Raw genomic sequence first — 14,794 nt, 5'->3', positions numbered from 1 at the left:
AACAAGAACAGAAACAAAAAAAGTAGTGTCATTGAAACCGAGTTTAAGAGGTTGAGATATTATAAGGGGATGCGATTACTTTGTTACAGCATCACTTCAGACCAGAGCAGTCAGGAAAAATTATGCCATTTCACGGCCAACACCAGGAAAAATGTCCATATGCCATTTCATAGCCCCAAAGTAAAAAGGGAAGATGTCTCTCTGCCCTTGCTCTTCCGTTAGCTACATACTGATCATTTATTCACTGAACGTTGGTGAACCATTTGAAATCTCTTTTGACAGATAAAACAGCTAACACGATTCTCCTATTACTTCATTAGCTTCACTGTTCACTTCGATGGCTCCCAGCTACTGTGTCTTTGATACTTTAACTCTTCATTGGTTACCTACAGGAAGTCTTCATTAAGTTGACCCATAGCTATGCTTTCTCCCAAGATAAAACATATGAAATTAGTGCCTTTGTCATGAGGCTGCAATGGCTGGCTGATGGAAGAGACGACAGCTGAGCATCCCTTTGCTGTCCCTGCCTCACTGTCATCTCCAGGCATAGGATGACAAAGGGAAGCCCACAGGTCACATGGTCTCAGTAGCCTTGGTCACAAGATACTTGGGCAAATGAAGGACAAAACATTACCTGAAGACTGACTAATCCCACTAGTATAAGCATTTGAATTCAGTTCTTAACCTGTAAAATGAGCACTGCTTTATAAAGAACATGCACATTTTGTATGGCTGAAAACATATGAAAGAGTTTGTATTTTCAACCTTCATTCCTCTTTGAAGAACAGGAACATCATGCACAATAACAGCAGAAGCTTCCTGATATCCTCCTGTCAGTATACCCCAGCTCTGATAACGACGAGTCACAGAGCATGGGTTGACTTGTGTGTCCATGAAATCCTTAGTTATTCCTGATGAGATTTCCAGAAGAGGTGCCTGTGCTTGAAGTGATTAAAAATAAACAAAACAACTCCCTGTATGTTGTTACTAGTAGGTGTACTGCAGCCCTTCATATAACTCTAAACTCCCACATGTATTCCAAACTTTGCCCTTCTCATGACAAAAATCACCAAACACTACTTAAATCAGAACCAACATCCTCAGCCCCAGAAGTATTAAAAGAAATGATAGAGAACATCTTGCCTCTGGGCTTGATTTCCTTATCTTCCAAGCCAGTGCTCCCTTTTACAATGCTAGAGCTCTTCCAGCACTTCCACAGAAGACCAAGATAAAAAAAAAAAATCATAGCTAAGGTTAGCTCTTTCTAATGTCTGTGGGCAACAGTGCGCAGCACTGTCTCCACACTAAAGGCAAGGGACATCACTTTGGCAAATACAGTTTCTTAAGCTTACTGTAGGCAAAAAGCAGTACTTTAATACTGTCCAGAATGGTGAGATGTCTTGTGGCTGATGGTAAAGCCTTCTGGATTTGATTGGTACTCTACTTCATTTTTCTGCTCTACCTATAAGAACACTTACACCCTATTAGAAACTTCTGTAGAGTTCAATACAACTCTCATTCTGAATGCTTGGTTTTTCTTACTTATACAGGCCTATGCAGGCTGCGTTAGAAGTCAGAAAGAAGTCAGAAAGGCAACTGGTAGAACTGATGTCTTTTCTCCAGCAATTCTTAACTGAAGTGTGGATTCAAAGACTATATAATTTTTATTGGACAATTTTTAATCAGATTGTTAGGTGGGGTTTTTTAAGCTGCAGCTCTTAAAAACATGTATTTATTTCATCTTCAAAAAAATTTTTTTTTTTCTACAAAGATGTTAACGAAAAAATGCCTTCTGAATTATATTTTTTTCTACATAATGACAAAAAGAATTCTAGAAAGTTGTTTTAGAGAGGCTGTAGCAACTGCACAGAACTCAAAATATGAAAGCACTGATGTGAAATTGTCTTGATAATGACTTCATTAAAAAATAAATCCCAGCTGAGTTTATCTGAAAGATCACAGAATTCTGAGTGTGATGTTTCGTTTGAAACAAATTTGTATCAAAGAGAAAATAAACTGTTTGTATTAACTTTTGGAATCGTGAAACACTGAGCTGCACAGAATTCCTGTAAACAGGAACTGTACAAATTTATCCATTCTGTTTACTGATGCTTACAAATTCTAGCTAGAACTGCACAAAACTCTTTACATTTCCATTTCCTTAAACTCTTATTGCTTTGAAGCTTCTCCTCGCTATTATCTGTCAACTTTTCTTCCTCCCTTCATGCAATCCTTACTTCTCTGGGTTTTCCATGTTAGATGTGGGCTCTTTCATCACTTACTAGACAACATATGTTCAAGTTTAGTCACGCAGTCCTGATCAAATTCGTGCTACAAAGATCTGGAAGAAGCATTTAATTTCAATACCTTTAAATACTACTTCATGCCCTTGTTCCCTCCCTTCCTAAGATGTAATGTTTACAGCTGTACTTACGTGTGTTAATTTTCTGGAGGGAAATGTGTTTTTCCAACTGACGTCGTAACTTTACTTCAGCTCCATATTTACCTAGTGTTCCATTGTCTGCCAGAATGAAGTGGGTATGGGAACTGTTGAGCACAGAGAGCTTACTGAGAGGGTTTGACATTGTTTGGTAAACCCGTGTTACCTGTGTGTCAAAAGAACAGATACACCCAGGTTAGAACTAGGAACTAAATGTGGTAATCCCACACACAGCCCAACAGAAGCACATGCCTTATGAGGAAACAAACCAACCAGACCTTTATAACCACAAATAGAAGAGAATTAGACATGGAGCTTGCTTTTCAGTCAACACTTGAACTCTTCATTGCAGTGCTTTTTTTGGAGGATGACAGTCACATCCCTGCAGTCTCCTGAGTGCTCCCCTAAGCTCATTAACATACTCTCCTTGATCACGCACTGTGTTACATGATCCTCTTACTGAATTAGAAAATACAGTCTCATTCAGAGTTTGTAGTAATTAATATGCAGCTGCAGAGTACCCAACTAAAATAAATGCCAGTCTTGTATGCATAAAGGCCCTTACATGATTTACAGAAGTCTCGGAATGCCATACTGAAGTTAGGACCTAAACCTCTGTCACCACAGAGAGTTCTCTACTACTGAAAGCAATGGAAACCTCACTAGCTTCATATTTAATTTGAAACCGTATATGACAACCTGACAACAGCTTTTCTTCAAGAAATTGTTCAATTTCAGTTCTTAGAGATGTTTTAGAAACAGTGAAAATATTAATACTCTGAAAAGATAAACACCTGTTACACAGCTGACATTGCTAATTACACAGGAGTTTCCTTAAAGACTTACATCTTTTCCTATCAGATCTTCCTTATTTTCTACAATGCCCCATGGTGCAATTCCTATGGCACATATTCGTCCTCTGGATTTGGAAGAATGATCTTTCAAGGCATCTCCCACATGACGAATAACACCTATAAGTACAATTAATTTAGTTCATTCTTAGCACTTTTGAGCAATCACTGAACAACACATTCTTTTTCTTGCCTCCTACAGAGCTACCTGCTTTTCTGGAATGCCCTCACTCCTGAACTGGTATCTCGGACAAACCATGCTTTCATTCTGTAACAGTTGCACGTAAATCCTATTGCCTTTTCACATCTTTGTTCTGAATTCAATGAAGTCTTTGAAAGATTTACCTGGTTCTTTAACTTGCGATGGTGTATCTGTACCATTGTTTGGAATGATGTTATTCATTGTACACAATCTGAACACATATGGAATGCTATCACTGAGGTGCAAGCAAGTAAAAACCCAACCCTAGAGTTACCCGAGAAATATTTTTTCCACTTAAAAATTATTCTGAACAGCAATCATCACCTCCCCTCAAAGAAATTAGACCTTTGCTAGTGTAAATAAAGGTCAAAGGAATCCATTCTTATATAGTTTTCCAAGAAATAACTTGATATATAAAGATTTATTTCAGCTAAATAAAGATATTGTTATAGAAATATTACAATGGAAATTTGCATCTGATGGTTTTTTGAAGATACTCAGAATTGATATTACCATAAATGAAATTAATTAGAAACCAACTGCTCTCAAAATGCAACAATATATAAGGAATCATCAAACCAGCTATTTTTCAACATGTCTTCCCAATTCTAGAAATCGTGTCAGACACCAGTTTTTTAGCAGAATTCAGAAACAGTGCCAAAAACCTCCTGGTGGAATTATGTGGAGCTGCCCTACAACAGATGGTTTAGATACAGCCAAAAAGGAAACACAGGAACATGAAACTGTTTCAGATGGCCAGAAGACCAGAGGAAAATGCAAACAGGAGGTTGCAATGTCTTCAGGAAGAAACATTTACAACTCACTTCAGGTTTGTGCTTCAAGACTGCTAATCTACAGTTATTCTGTTAAGAACAAATACCTGGTATAATTACATGACAGAGAGTGTGCATGTGTGGTGGTGGGTGGCCCCATGGGCATGGAGATACTGACTCAGGGGCATGGCATTTAAGGTGGTTTATCAGTTGTTCGCTCTCAGAGAGATTTCATATCTGAAAGACTAACTCAGTACATGTCTGCATGGACAGGGAAGTGTCAAATGGAAGTAGAAAGGCTGTTTAACCTCAGGGATTAAAAGCTTCATCAAGCATTGTCTCAAAAATGGCACTGTTCAAAATTCAAGGACACTGTTAAAAACAACAACACTCAAGGCAGAGGTGTGATGACGACTGAAGGGCTGGAAAACATGAATAGTGTGAGAGTTTTATGGAACTCGGCCTGTGCAGTCTGACAAAAGTGGTGTGCATGAAAACATGCTCAGAAAACATGCTTTTATAACAGAAAGATGTTTGTACAAAACAACAGTAAGAAGGTAAAGCCAGGCAAATTTGGAGCGGGAGATTTCTTGACTACAAGGATAATTAACCACTGAAAAAATGTATTACAACTAGTGGTAAATTCCTGGCTACTGAAACCAAGGCTGACAATTAGTTTTTTCAGAGTAAGCACTAAGCAATGCAAATCAATACTGACCCAGGAAAAGTTTATGGGCTGGGCAGGAGATTTACACAAATGATTACAATGCTCCTTTTTCGGTCTAATGGCTAATGACTCGTTCATGTAGACTTAAATCTGCCTGTGGGAAAGATTAGTGAAGAAACATCAATGAATTCTTAAGTAAAACAGAAGTGCTGGTAATTGCCTACCTGTACTAACACCTCCAGTGAAAATCCAAGCTCCTGTAGTCATGGCAGCCTTTATCAGACCTTTTCCAAACACTTGCTTTAATTTAGGTTGCATTTCAAAGTTTTGGAGGCCTCCATGGACAGAGATTAAGAGTTTGGGCAGTTCCAGTTGCCAGTCTTTCACCATGAGATGCAGCAGAGAATCTGGTTTAGTGTCATACGACACACGGATATACTGCAAAGAGCAATGTGTAACAGCCACATTGAGCACAGAATAGTTCTATTAAGCATTCTACCATGAAGAAAGTTTTACAATTTTTAAGCAACATATCAAATTTCTATGCTGCTCCTGATTAAAACAAACAGGTTGAAAACTTTCACTTTGCTATTGAGAATTCACTTTATGAATTTTCAAAGCACCACTTTCCTCTCTTCACCCACAAACCCGACTGCAACCAAGTGATCCTAAACTCTTATTACAAATCTGCATTGTAGGAAACCACCTACTTCAAATGACTGGAAGGTGTTTTGTATTGGCAGTCAAACCACAGGTTTTAGGAGCAAAGAGAAGCAATGACATTCACAAGAAATAGGAGGCTTATGCTACATTTTATCCCACCTGCTGTTGATGTATCTATTTCTGTCTCTATAGCGATTTGCATTCTTCTTAGTTTAGTTCCACCACTGTGATTTTTTCATTTCAAACTACTGCTCGAGCGAAGAAAATGATGAAATAAACTCATATATATAATTTCCACTTTAAAAACAAACAAACAAACCACCACCACCAAACCCCCCCAACCTCTCCCATACATTCTGGACAATTTTTTGCAGTGTGCTCATCTCAAGCGGCAGTCCCAGCAGAGAAACAAGAAAACAAATGGGCAAAGAAACAAATCCAGGTTTGGATTTGTTCAGAAAAGAAGCAAACCAGAATTTTTTTTTCAGAAGGTTGACTTGCTGTCACTTTTACTGCTAAGAAAACTCAGCAGTCCACTTCCCAGCTCTGTCAGGAAACCAAATTTCTACTAGTATTAGATTTCAAACCTTAGAAAAAAATTATCTGTGTCCATGCTGGGTTCTTTGCCCCACAAATCTAATACAAACAGATGGAATCTTGGGCACTAATACATGCAGGTGCCTCTTCAGCTGATATTTACTGACAGTAACTTCAATGAAACTGTTTCATCAAGACATTGTAAGGTGTTTCTAAGTAGGTAGCATTTTTTTCTTGCCTTTTCTCTCTTTTCCTTTCTTTGAGCATCTTGACTCTGAGTCAGCAAAAAGACCTCCTTTGATTTCAATGGAGCGAACCGAGTGAGCTGGAATCCTGACCCGTGTCTATTCAGCTAACATACCCAATGAATACCTTTGGATACAGTATGCTTCTTACCATGGCCTTATTTGAATGTCCTCCTCCCTGGAATTCAAGGTTTCCATAGGCATCAGTTGGGTATGTCTGGGTGTGTTTACTGACAGACCACTTCTCTGGCTGAGCTTCCACTTGCTTTGTTTCTTCTCCATTTTTATTAGCTGTTATACTTGGAGGAGGTGGAATATGTTGATTGATGAGCTGGCCACAGCAGCACCTGTAAGTTAATAAGACTTTGATTAGAGTATCTTCAATATTGAATGGTGACTTAAAACAAAACAAAACAGAAAGCAGATTTTCAACTGACCATCCCTTGCTCTGCATGAATCATAGAAACACCTCTTCTAAGTCGTATCTGTTGTATTTGCATACACACGTGCAGAATTACCAGGCCACTAGTGTTTCTTAACAAAGATTAAAAATTTCACTTCACTTCTGTTATACACTGGAAAGCTGAAGGACAGGGAAGGAGCAAGAATGATTAAAAATTTCACTTCACTTCTGTTATACACTGGAAAGCTGAAGGACAGGGAAGGAGCAAGAATGCAGAACAAGAGTGGTGACCATCTGTTTCTTACTTCAAGGTGACAGCTAGCATGTGATGTAAACTGTTAATGTCACCCAAACAAGCTGGATCACAATCTAGCTAGACAATGCAGTAGCAGTAATACTAATATTTGAACTAAGAATTGCACTCCCCTTGTATAGTATTGTTAGTGGTAGTGTCTTAGCAACTGTGAAGAATGGTACCACTTGCTTCACAGGGCATGTTATTGCACCCTTGATTTCAGAATTCAGTATGAATTTATGTTCTGGTTTGCAAAGCCAGGAACTAACAACTCACTGCTGCTCCTGTTGCTCAGCCTTACCATCTGTATTACATGTCCCATGGCTCTGCACAGATTTGAGTGCAAGCACATCTTGCACTTTTGTTACCCTGCCACCTCCCTTTAAGGGCAGTGAGTAAGCTGGGTCTCAGTTTCACATGTCTAATATCAAACCGAGTCCAGTTTCTTCAGTATTAACTTTTTCTGTAGGCCAAAACAAAAATTTCAAATGTTACCTGCTAGTGTCTTTGTTGTTGGCAATTACGTAGATGCATTCTCTTTTAGAAAAGGTCTTCTCTATCCAAGCCTTTTGACCCTTAAATGGGAGGAAAAAAAAGAAGGAACATACTGAAATATTTCTGTGTGGCAGGTACAGTAACATTTGCCTTCTAGTTTCAGCTACATTTTTTAAAAACAAGCACAGAATTCATTAGATCACATTTAAACACGAGGTATGATTACTCATGCAGCAAGTAGGTGATGTGAATTTTCCATGTCTTGGATAAAATTCAAATGTCAAACGTGTAAAAACCTTTATGCGCAAAGATGCTGTCTTGAAGTTCCAATGCTTACCTGAAATACAGCTGCTTCTTCCTATTTTAGTATACAGTAAATGAACCCAAAGTAATACAGAAAACCAGCATAAATTGTGACGTAAATAGATTAATAGTATTTACTATAAATAATACTTTAGTATTGTTCTGTGTACACAGAAATCACTTCCCAGAAACTTTCCCTGTTTGACTAAAAGTCTTCTCAAAATAACTTTTTCCGGTTGTGGATCAAGTTCCAGTCATTCCGAAGGCACCCTACTCTTAATGAGAGATGTTTCAGGATGAATCATTCCTTAAGTTTAAAGAACATTTGACAGAAAAAGTGCAAACTCTTTAGGCACGGTGTATCTGTGAAACAGGAGGAGGAAACCAACCTTGAAGACAACATAAAATTGCGTTGGCCTATTATTCTGTGATTACAAGCTGGAAATTAGAGCAAGCTCACAGCCATTTGAAAAACAACGATGTGTAGGCAAGCTAGAACAAAATCACAGATCTGTGCAATGCAGTTAGGAAGCCTGTTGCAGAACTGCAATCCAGCTGAGCTTGGGAATACTGAAGAAACAGAGTTCAGAAACGGCTGCAGGCCTGTTTCCCATAGCTTCTCACTTGCAGGCCCCATGCTTTCTCTGTCCCTGCAGCCATCAACAAGGCAAAGCATCATCATGAAGGCAATAATAAACCAACATTTAGTGGTGAATATAGAAAAGTTAAAGGAATTAATGAAAAATGTTAAAAACCACTCACAATTTTGATGACACTGGTAACTTCGACTTGCTGAGAAAAGCTGCTGCTTCTGAGTTTGCACTGGAATTGTGTCTTAATTCATTTTTCAAGTAGTAAGCAAACATATGTTTTGCTTTAGTTTTCTCTGTGGAAGTGAAATAAAATTTTTGCAAAGAGAAAAGCTAAAAACGACACGAGAACTTTCAGGGAGCCTTCAATGACAGGGAGGGGGCCTTTCCTCGAGAAAGAACTAAAAAACCTTGCTGATTTCCTGGCTTAAGAAGGTCAGCTGCAGAACTGGATGAGTGCTCTGTCAGGTTATGTGGTAATAGCTTCGAGACTGGACTAGCCCCTGAGTGCTGCCCAGTCTGCCGCATGCCAGACAGAGGGTGTGGTAGTTCATGGTTTTCTCTTGTGTAAAGCAAGAGCTGTCTCTGAAGTTCCTTTGTTGACTTGTTAGCTCCTGTCTAGCTTCTTAGTTTTCTCCATTATGTCTGAAATAACAGGAGACTACCTGAAGTTCCCTCATTGCAAGTAACTACAAATACGTTTCAAACCTAGGCTTCTACTGCATGAAAAAGCTGTCCCTGATCTGTCCAGGTATGAAAACGCTTGCCTCTTCCAGGTGCCACTTCGAGAGAATGCCTTGATAGTCCCAGCGCTCTGGGAGATCCTGCACTTCTGCTCTCACTCCAATCTATTTACTGATTCCCTCAGGGCAGAACCACCTCATTTCATTGTGAAAGGAGGCGTTTTGAGCCCATAGCACCACAGAGGGAGGAAGAGTTCAGAACTCATCAGACAAAGCTTCACAAAGCTTACACTGCTACTTGCTGCCTGAATGACAAGGCATGAATTTCAGGCATTTAGCATAAAGACCTTGATCATGTAGCAAAGTCTGAAGGAAGGGAATATTAAATTCAGTATCTAAAGGCCTTGTGACTTAGCTTTCCTGTCTTGACTCCATGCATTCCTTCTTCAGATGAACCTGAAGAGCCTTTATTCCTCAAAATATTTAGAAGGTTTTTTCTATATGCTCTCTGGCAAGGCTTTTACAAAATTACAAGTTCTAGCAATATTATTACTAGAAACAGAGCACAGAAAATGCTTTAGCATAACATCAGTATAGTTACTGAGGTGCAGCTCTAGAAACGTACAGAAGAAAACACTCAAGACAGGGAGATCTGTGAAGCACTGTGGTATGCAGAAGTGGGTGCTTATATCCAAGAGATGCCATTCACCTATTCAGAACCAGATTTTGCTAATTTAGAGGTATTCAGGCTATTCAGAATATTCAGAGAGAAAAAAATAGTCTATTTGATTGGAATTACACTGTTTTTTCAAAACTAAGCCAAAACCACTCAGTGACCAAATTCACTGCTGTTTGACAAACTGTGTCCAATGTCCTTACTTGTGCTTAAACACACCGTACCAGCTAATGACCTTTAATGTTATAAAATGAGCTTAACAGGAACCTGTTCTGGAGGTTACGTCACCTACTTCTTAATTTCTGTATTTTTATTTTTAACTAATTTTTAATTGATTTAGGTTTATTATTATTTTCTATATTTGAAACATATTCACTATTTTCCCCCAGATAAAACTTTAGACTTCTGCATGGCCTCTGGTAAGTCCTTGACCAAGTGACACCAATGCCCAAATCAATCCCACAGTGCAGGAAACACTTTCAAATATAAATGGTAACAGATGCTGCACTTTTAACTGCTTTACCTTATTCCTCATAGCTCACCAAAGGACACCTTTCTTTGCTATTTTGGGTGCTTCAAGTAAAATCAGTAAATTAACCCCTGGATGAAGTCAAAGACTTAGTATCTGTGCTTGGAGAGAAGCTTTTGCATCTTGGTATCTAAAATGAGCTCTACAATACCTAAAAACCCTGTTAGAAATCAGTCACTATAGGCACTACAGTTGCACAATACCTTATGTTCTACTGGCTTATTTTTCTGTGCTAATGGGAGGAAGGCAAAAGCAGGCATTACAGATCAAGGAAATAAAACCTCAGCACATTTGGGCAGCCTTTGAAGTTTCACTGCTTTGTCTATTTAATCTGCTTAACCAAAGCTTTGCTATAATCCAGTGCAAATACTTGAGCAGAAACATTCACTGTCAAAAAACAGGCACTTTCCCCACTTATTTGATACAGATTCTGTATCGTTCTCTCTCTGGATTAAAATCTATTTGTTTTCTTAAGGACAGATGTAAGCATGCACACTGACTCTTGTGAGTTGAAAAAAATAAGCCTTGCTGGAATGGATGAATTGTTAAAGGACTATGACAGAGCAGCTACAGAATTCAGACCAACAGCCAGTGGGAGTATTAGGCTGATGGACAAATAGCTGCTGGCAGCAAGATTATGGTACTAAAAACCACTGCACGTTTTCCATTTACATTGAAGAAACACAAAAAAAAGCAAGATCCTAACTTGTTGATTGTGGTCTAGTTCAACCCTCCTCATCACAGCAAATCCTGCATGCACTAATCAGAATCTACTCTTGAAAAAACACATTTCAGATGCTCAGTGTCGCATTTGTTCTCCTTTATGAAAACTAACAATGGGTCTCCTAAATTATGATAAAAACAAAACCACTGCTGATTCTTGGTCTTCAGCCCAGAAATCAGTATGTTGCCAAGAAGCAGCATTAATTAATACTGACTTTATGGATTTGTTAGTTCTCTTTAGCATTAAAAGAAGGTATCCTCCTGCAGAAAGGAATGGAAATCAGTAGTGTTGGTTTGTAAATCATAAGTTAACAAAATCGAGACCCTAAACAAATAGTTTCTAACACAGCCATTAATAAAAAACCAGTTGCCCTCTGACTATCACATACCACACAATTTGCTGAGAAACGTGTATCTAGGGCTGCAGACATGCAGTAACTGAAGAGAAAATTTTCTCTCACCTCCACACATAAAGAATTCCAGTTTGCTACTAAATTGCCATTACATTTTATGTATTTTACTTCATATATAACCAACAATTCCATGAACACATACTGGGCCCTAATTTCAGGCTGTATCAAAAGAAATCCCACATCTCTGAGCAGCAGGTGGGCTCTGGACCAATGCACCTGCAGTGAAAATCCAGGGTGGGCATCAACACAGGAGAGCAAAACTACTGGAAGTGTCATGCTACAAACTCTTACCTGCCATTGTGCCACCAGCAGCTGTGAATTTCAGTTGTCATACACCTCGGCAGGATATCGGCAGTATTTAGTGTCTGTGGATAGCCATGATAAAACTACCACCAAAGAAAGTGAAACAATTTGGGGGGTGACTAGGGGCAGGGATGAGAGTCATAGTGCCACTGGAGTACACCCAAAACCTCAACTCAACCAGACCTAAAGCCAATGCAGTCATCCCACTCAACTGCCATGATCCCCAAGGAGAGATGCTCCATGCAACAGGTACACGTCTTTACTGGATAGCTTGGCATGCTTGACTTGGTCGCAGGATGGGATGGGGCTTTGGCCTTACCTTGCATCTAGAGAGCACGCACTGCAGGACAGCTCTGAGGCACAGCTTCCCCCACTGCTGCACTCAATGAGGCTTTGCCAGTACCCAGCACAGCAGGTCAGCAAAGTATCACAGTATCACAGTATCACAGTATGTTAGAGATTGGAAGGGACCTCAAGAGATCATCTAGTCCAATCCCCCTGCCAGAGCAGGAACACCTAGATAAGGTTACACAGGAATGTGTCCAGGCGGGTTTTGAATGTCTCCAAAGAAGGAGACTCCACAACCTCCCTGGGCAGCCTGTTCCAGTGTTCTGTCACCCTCACTGAGAAGAAGTTTCTTCTCAAGTTTAAGTGGAACCTCTTGTGTTCCAGTTTATACCCATTACCCCTTGTCTTATCATAGTTTGCCATTGAGAAGAGCCTGGCTCCATCCTCATGACACTCCCCCTTTATATATTTATATACACTAATAAGGTCCCCCCGCAGTCTCCTCTTCTCCAAACTATAGAGACCCAGCTCCCTCAGCCTTTCCTCATAAGGGAGATGCTCCACTCCCTTAATCATCTTAGTCGCCCTGCGCTGGACTCTCTCCAGCAGGTCCCTGTCCTTCTTGAACTGAGGGGCCCAGAACTGGACACAATATTCCAGATGCGGTCTCACCAGGGCCGAGTAGAGGGGAAGGAGGACCTCTCTCGACCTACTGACCACCCCCCTTCTAATACACCCCAGGATGCCATTGGCCTTCCTGGCCACAAGGGCACAGTGTTGGCTCATGGTCATCCTGCTGTCCACTAGGACCCCCAGGTCCCTCTCCCCTACACTACTCTCTAACAGGTCGTTCCCCAACCTATACTGGAACCTGGGGTTGTTCCTGCCCAGATGCAGGACTCTACACTTTCCCTTGTTATATTTCATCAAGTTTCTCCCTGCCCAACTCTCCAGCCTGTCCAGGTCCCGCTGGATGGCAGCACAGCCTTCTGGTGTGTCAGCCACTCCTCCCAGCTTAGTGTCATCAGCAAACTTGCTGACAGTACACTCAATTCCCTCATCTAAATCATTGATGAATATATTAAATAATACTGGTCCCAATACTGACCCTTGAGGCACTCCACTAGATACAGGCCTCCAACTGGACTCCGCCCCATAGACTACAACTCTCTGGCTTCTGTCCTTCAGCCAGTTCGCAGTCCATCTCACTACCTGATCATCCAGGCCACACTTCCTCAATTTAGCTATGAGGATGCTGTGGGAGACTGTGTCAAATGCTTTGCTGAAGTCAAGGTAGACCACATCCACCGCTCTGCCATCATCCATCCACAATGTTATTTCCTCATAAAAGGCTAGGAGGTTGGTCAAGCATGACTTCCCCTTGGTAAAGCCATGTTGACTGCCCTTCATAACCCTCTTATCCTTGACATGCCTTAAGATGGCATCAAGGATAAGGTGTTCCATCACTTTCCCAGGGATGGAGGTGAGGCTGACCGGTCTATAGTTACCCGGGTCCTCCTTCTTGCCTTTTTTGAAGACTGGAGTGACATTTGCTTTCCTCCAGTCCTCAGGCACCTCTCCCGTTTCCCAAGACTTGGTAAAGATGATGGAGAGTGGTCTAGCAATGACTTCCGCCAGTTCCCTCAACACCCGCGGGTGCATCCCATCTGGACCCATGGATTTATGGATGTCCAGATTGCTCAACTGGTCCCTAACCCATTCCTCATGGACTAAGGCAAACCGCTCCAGTGACCTGACTTCATCTGAGGTCTCAGGAGTACAGGGTTCTTCAGGACTGCCTCCAACAGAGTAGACTGACACAAAGAAGGCATTCAATAACTCTGCCATCTCAGTATCTTCTGTCACCAGGGCACCCATCCCGTTCATCAGTGGGCCAACCTTGCCTCTGGTATTAGTTTTATCAGCTATGTATTTGAAAAAGCTCTTTCTGTTGTCCTTGACCCCTCTGGCCAGATTTAATTCTAAGGAGGCCTTAGCCATCCTAGCTGCCTTCCTACATCTTCTAGCAGCAGCCTTATATTCCTCCCGAGTGGCCAGCCCCTCCTTCCATGACCTATAAACTCTGCTCTTCCACTTGAGCATACCCAGCAGTTCCTTATTCAGCCACGCAGGTCTCCTGGTCCTCTTCCTTGACTTCCTACGTGTCGGGATGCTCAGCTCTTGAGCTTGGAATAAGCAATTCTTGAATGCCAACCAACTATCTTGGGCCCCTTTACCTTCAAGCAGCCTTGCCCATGGGACTTCCCCTAGCAATTGCCTGAAAAGGCCAAAGTTTGCCCTGCTGAAGTCCAGGGTTGCAATTCTACTTGCTATTGTACTGGTCCTACCACACAAGATCCTGAATTCCACCATCTCGTGGTCGCTGCAACCAAGGCAGCCCTCAACCCTTACTGCTTCGACCAGCCCCTCCTTGTTAGTGAGGATGAGATCCAGCAGCGCTCCTCTCCTGGTTGGCTGATCCACCATTTGCATGAGGAAGTTATCATCCATACACTGGAGGAACCTCCTGGACTGTGGCTGGGTTGCTGAGTAGTCCTTCCAGCAAACATCAGGGAAGTTAAAATCCCCCACGACGACCACGGCCTGTGACTGTGAGGCCGCTCTCAGCTGCTTGTAGAAGGCCTCATCAACTTCCTCACCCTGATCTGGTGGCCTGTAACAGACACCCACAACAGTATCGCCCCTGCCAGCCTG

The 14,794-nt window shown here is 41.2% G+C and overlaps 1 protein-coding gene across 1 annotated transcript in view; it reads right to left on the bottom strand.

The window, feature by feature from the left end:
• Positions 1-14,794, bottom strand: part of TRPM1 (transient receptor potential cation channel subfamily M member 1) — a gene marked incomplete at both ends in the record, with an annotated part of 76,839 nt that overhangs the window by 33,436 nt on the left and 28,609 nt on the right. The window contains 5 exons of the mRNA XM_080626432.1: positions 2,435-2,606; positions 3,287-3,411; positions 5,158-5,371; positions 6,530-6,725; positions 7,572-7,651. Coding sequence (XP_080482558.1) covers positions 2,435-2,606; positions 3,287-3,411; positions 5,158-5,371; positions 6,530-6,725; positions 7,572-7,651 — 787 coding nt within the window. The remainder of the gene's footprint in view (positions 1-2,434; positions 2,607-3,286; positions 3,412-5,157; positions 5,372-6,529; positions 6,726-7,571; positions 7,652-14,794) is intronic.

This window comes from Psittacula echo (genome assembly GCF_963264785.1).
Source record: "Psittacula echo genome assembly, chromosome: 10".
Taxonomy (NCBI): domain Eukaryota; kingdom Metazoa; phylum Chordata; class Aves; order Psittaciformes; family Psittacidae; genus Psittacula; species Psittacula echo.
This window is presented reverse-complemented; position numbering and strand designations above follow the sequence as displayed.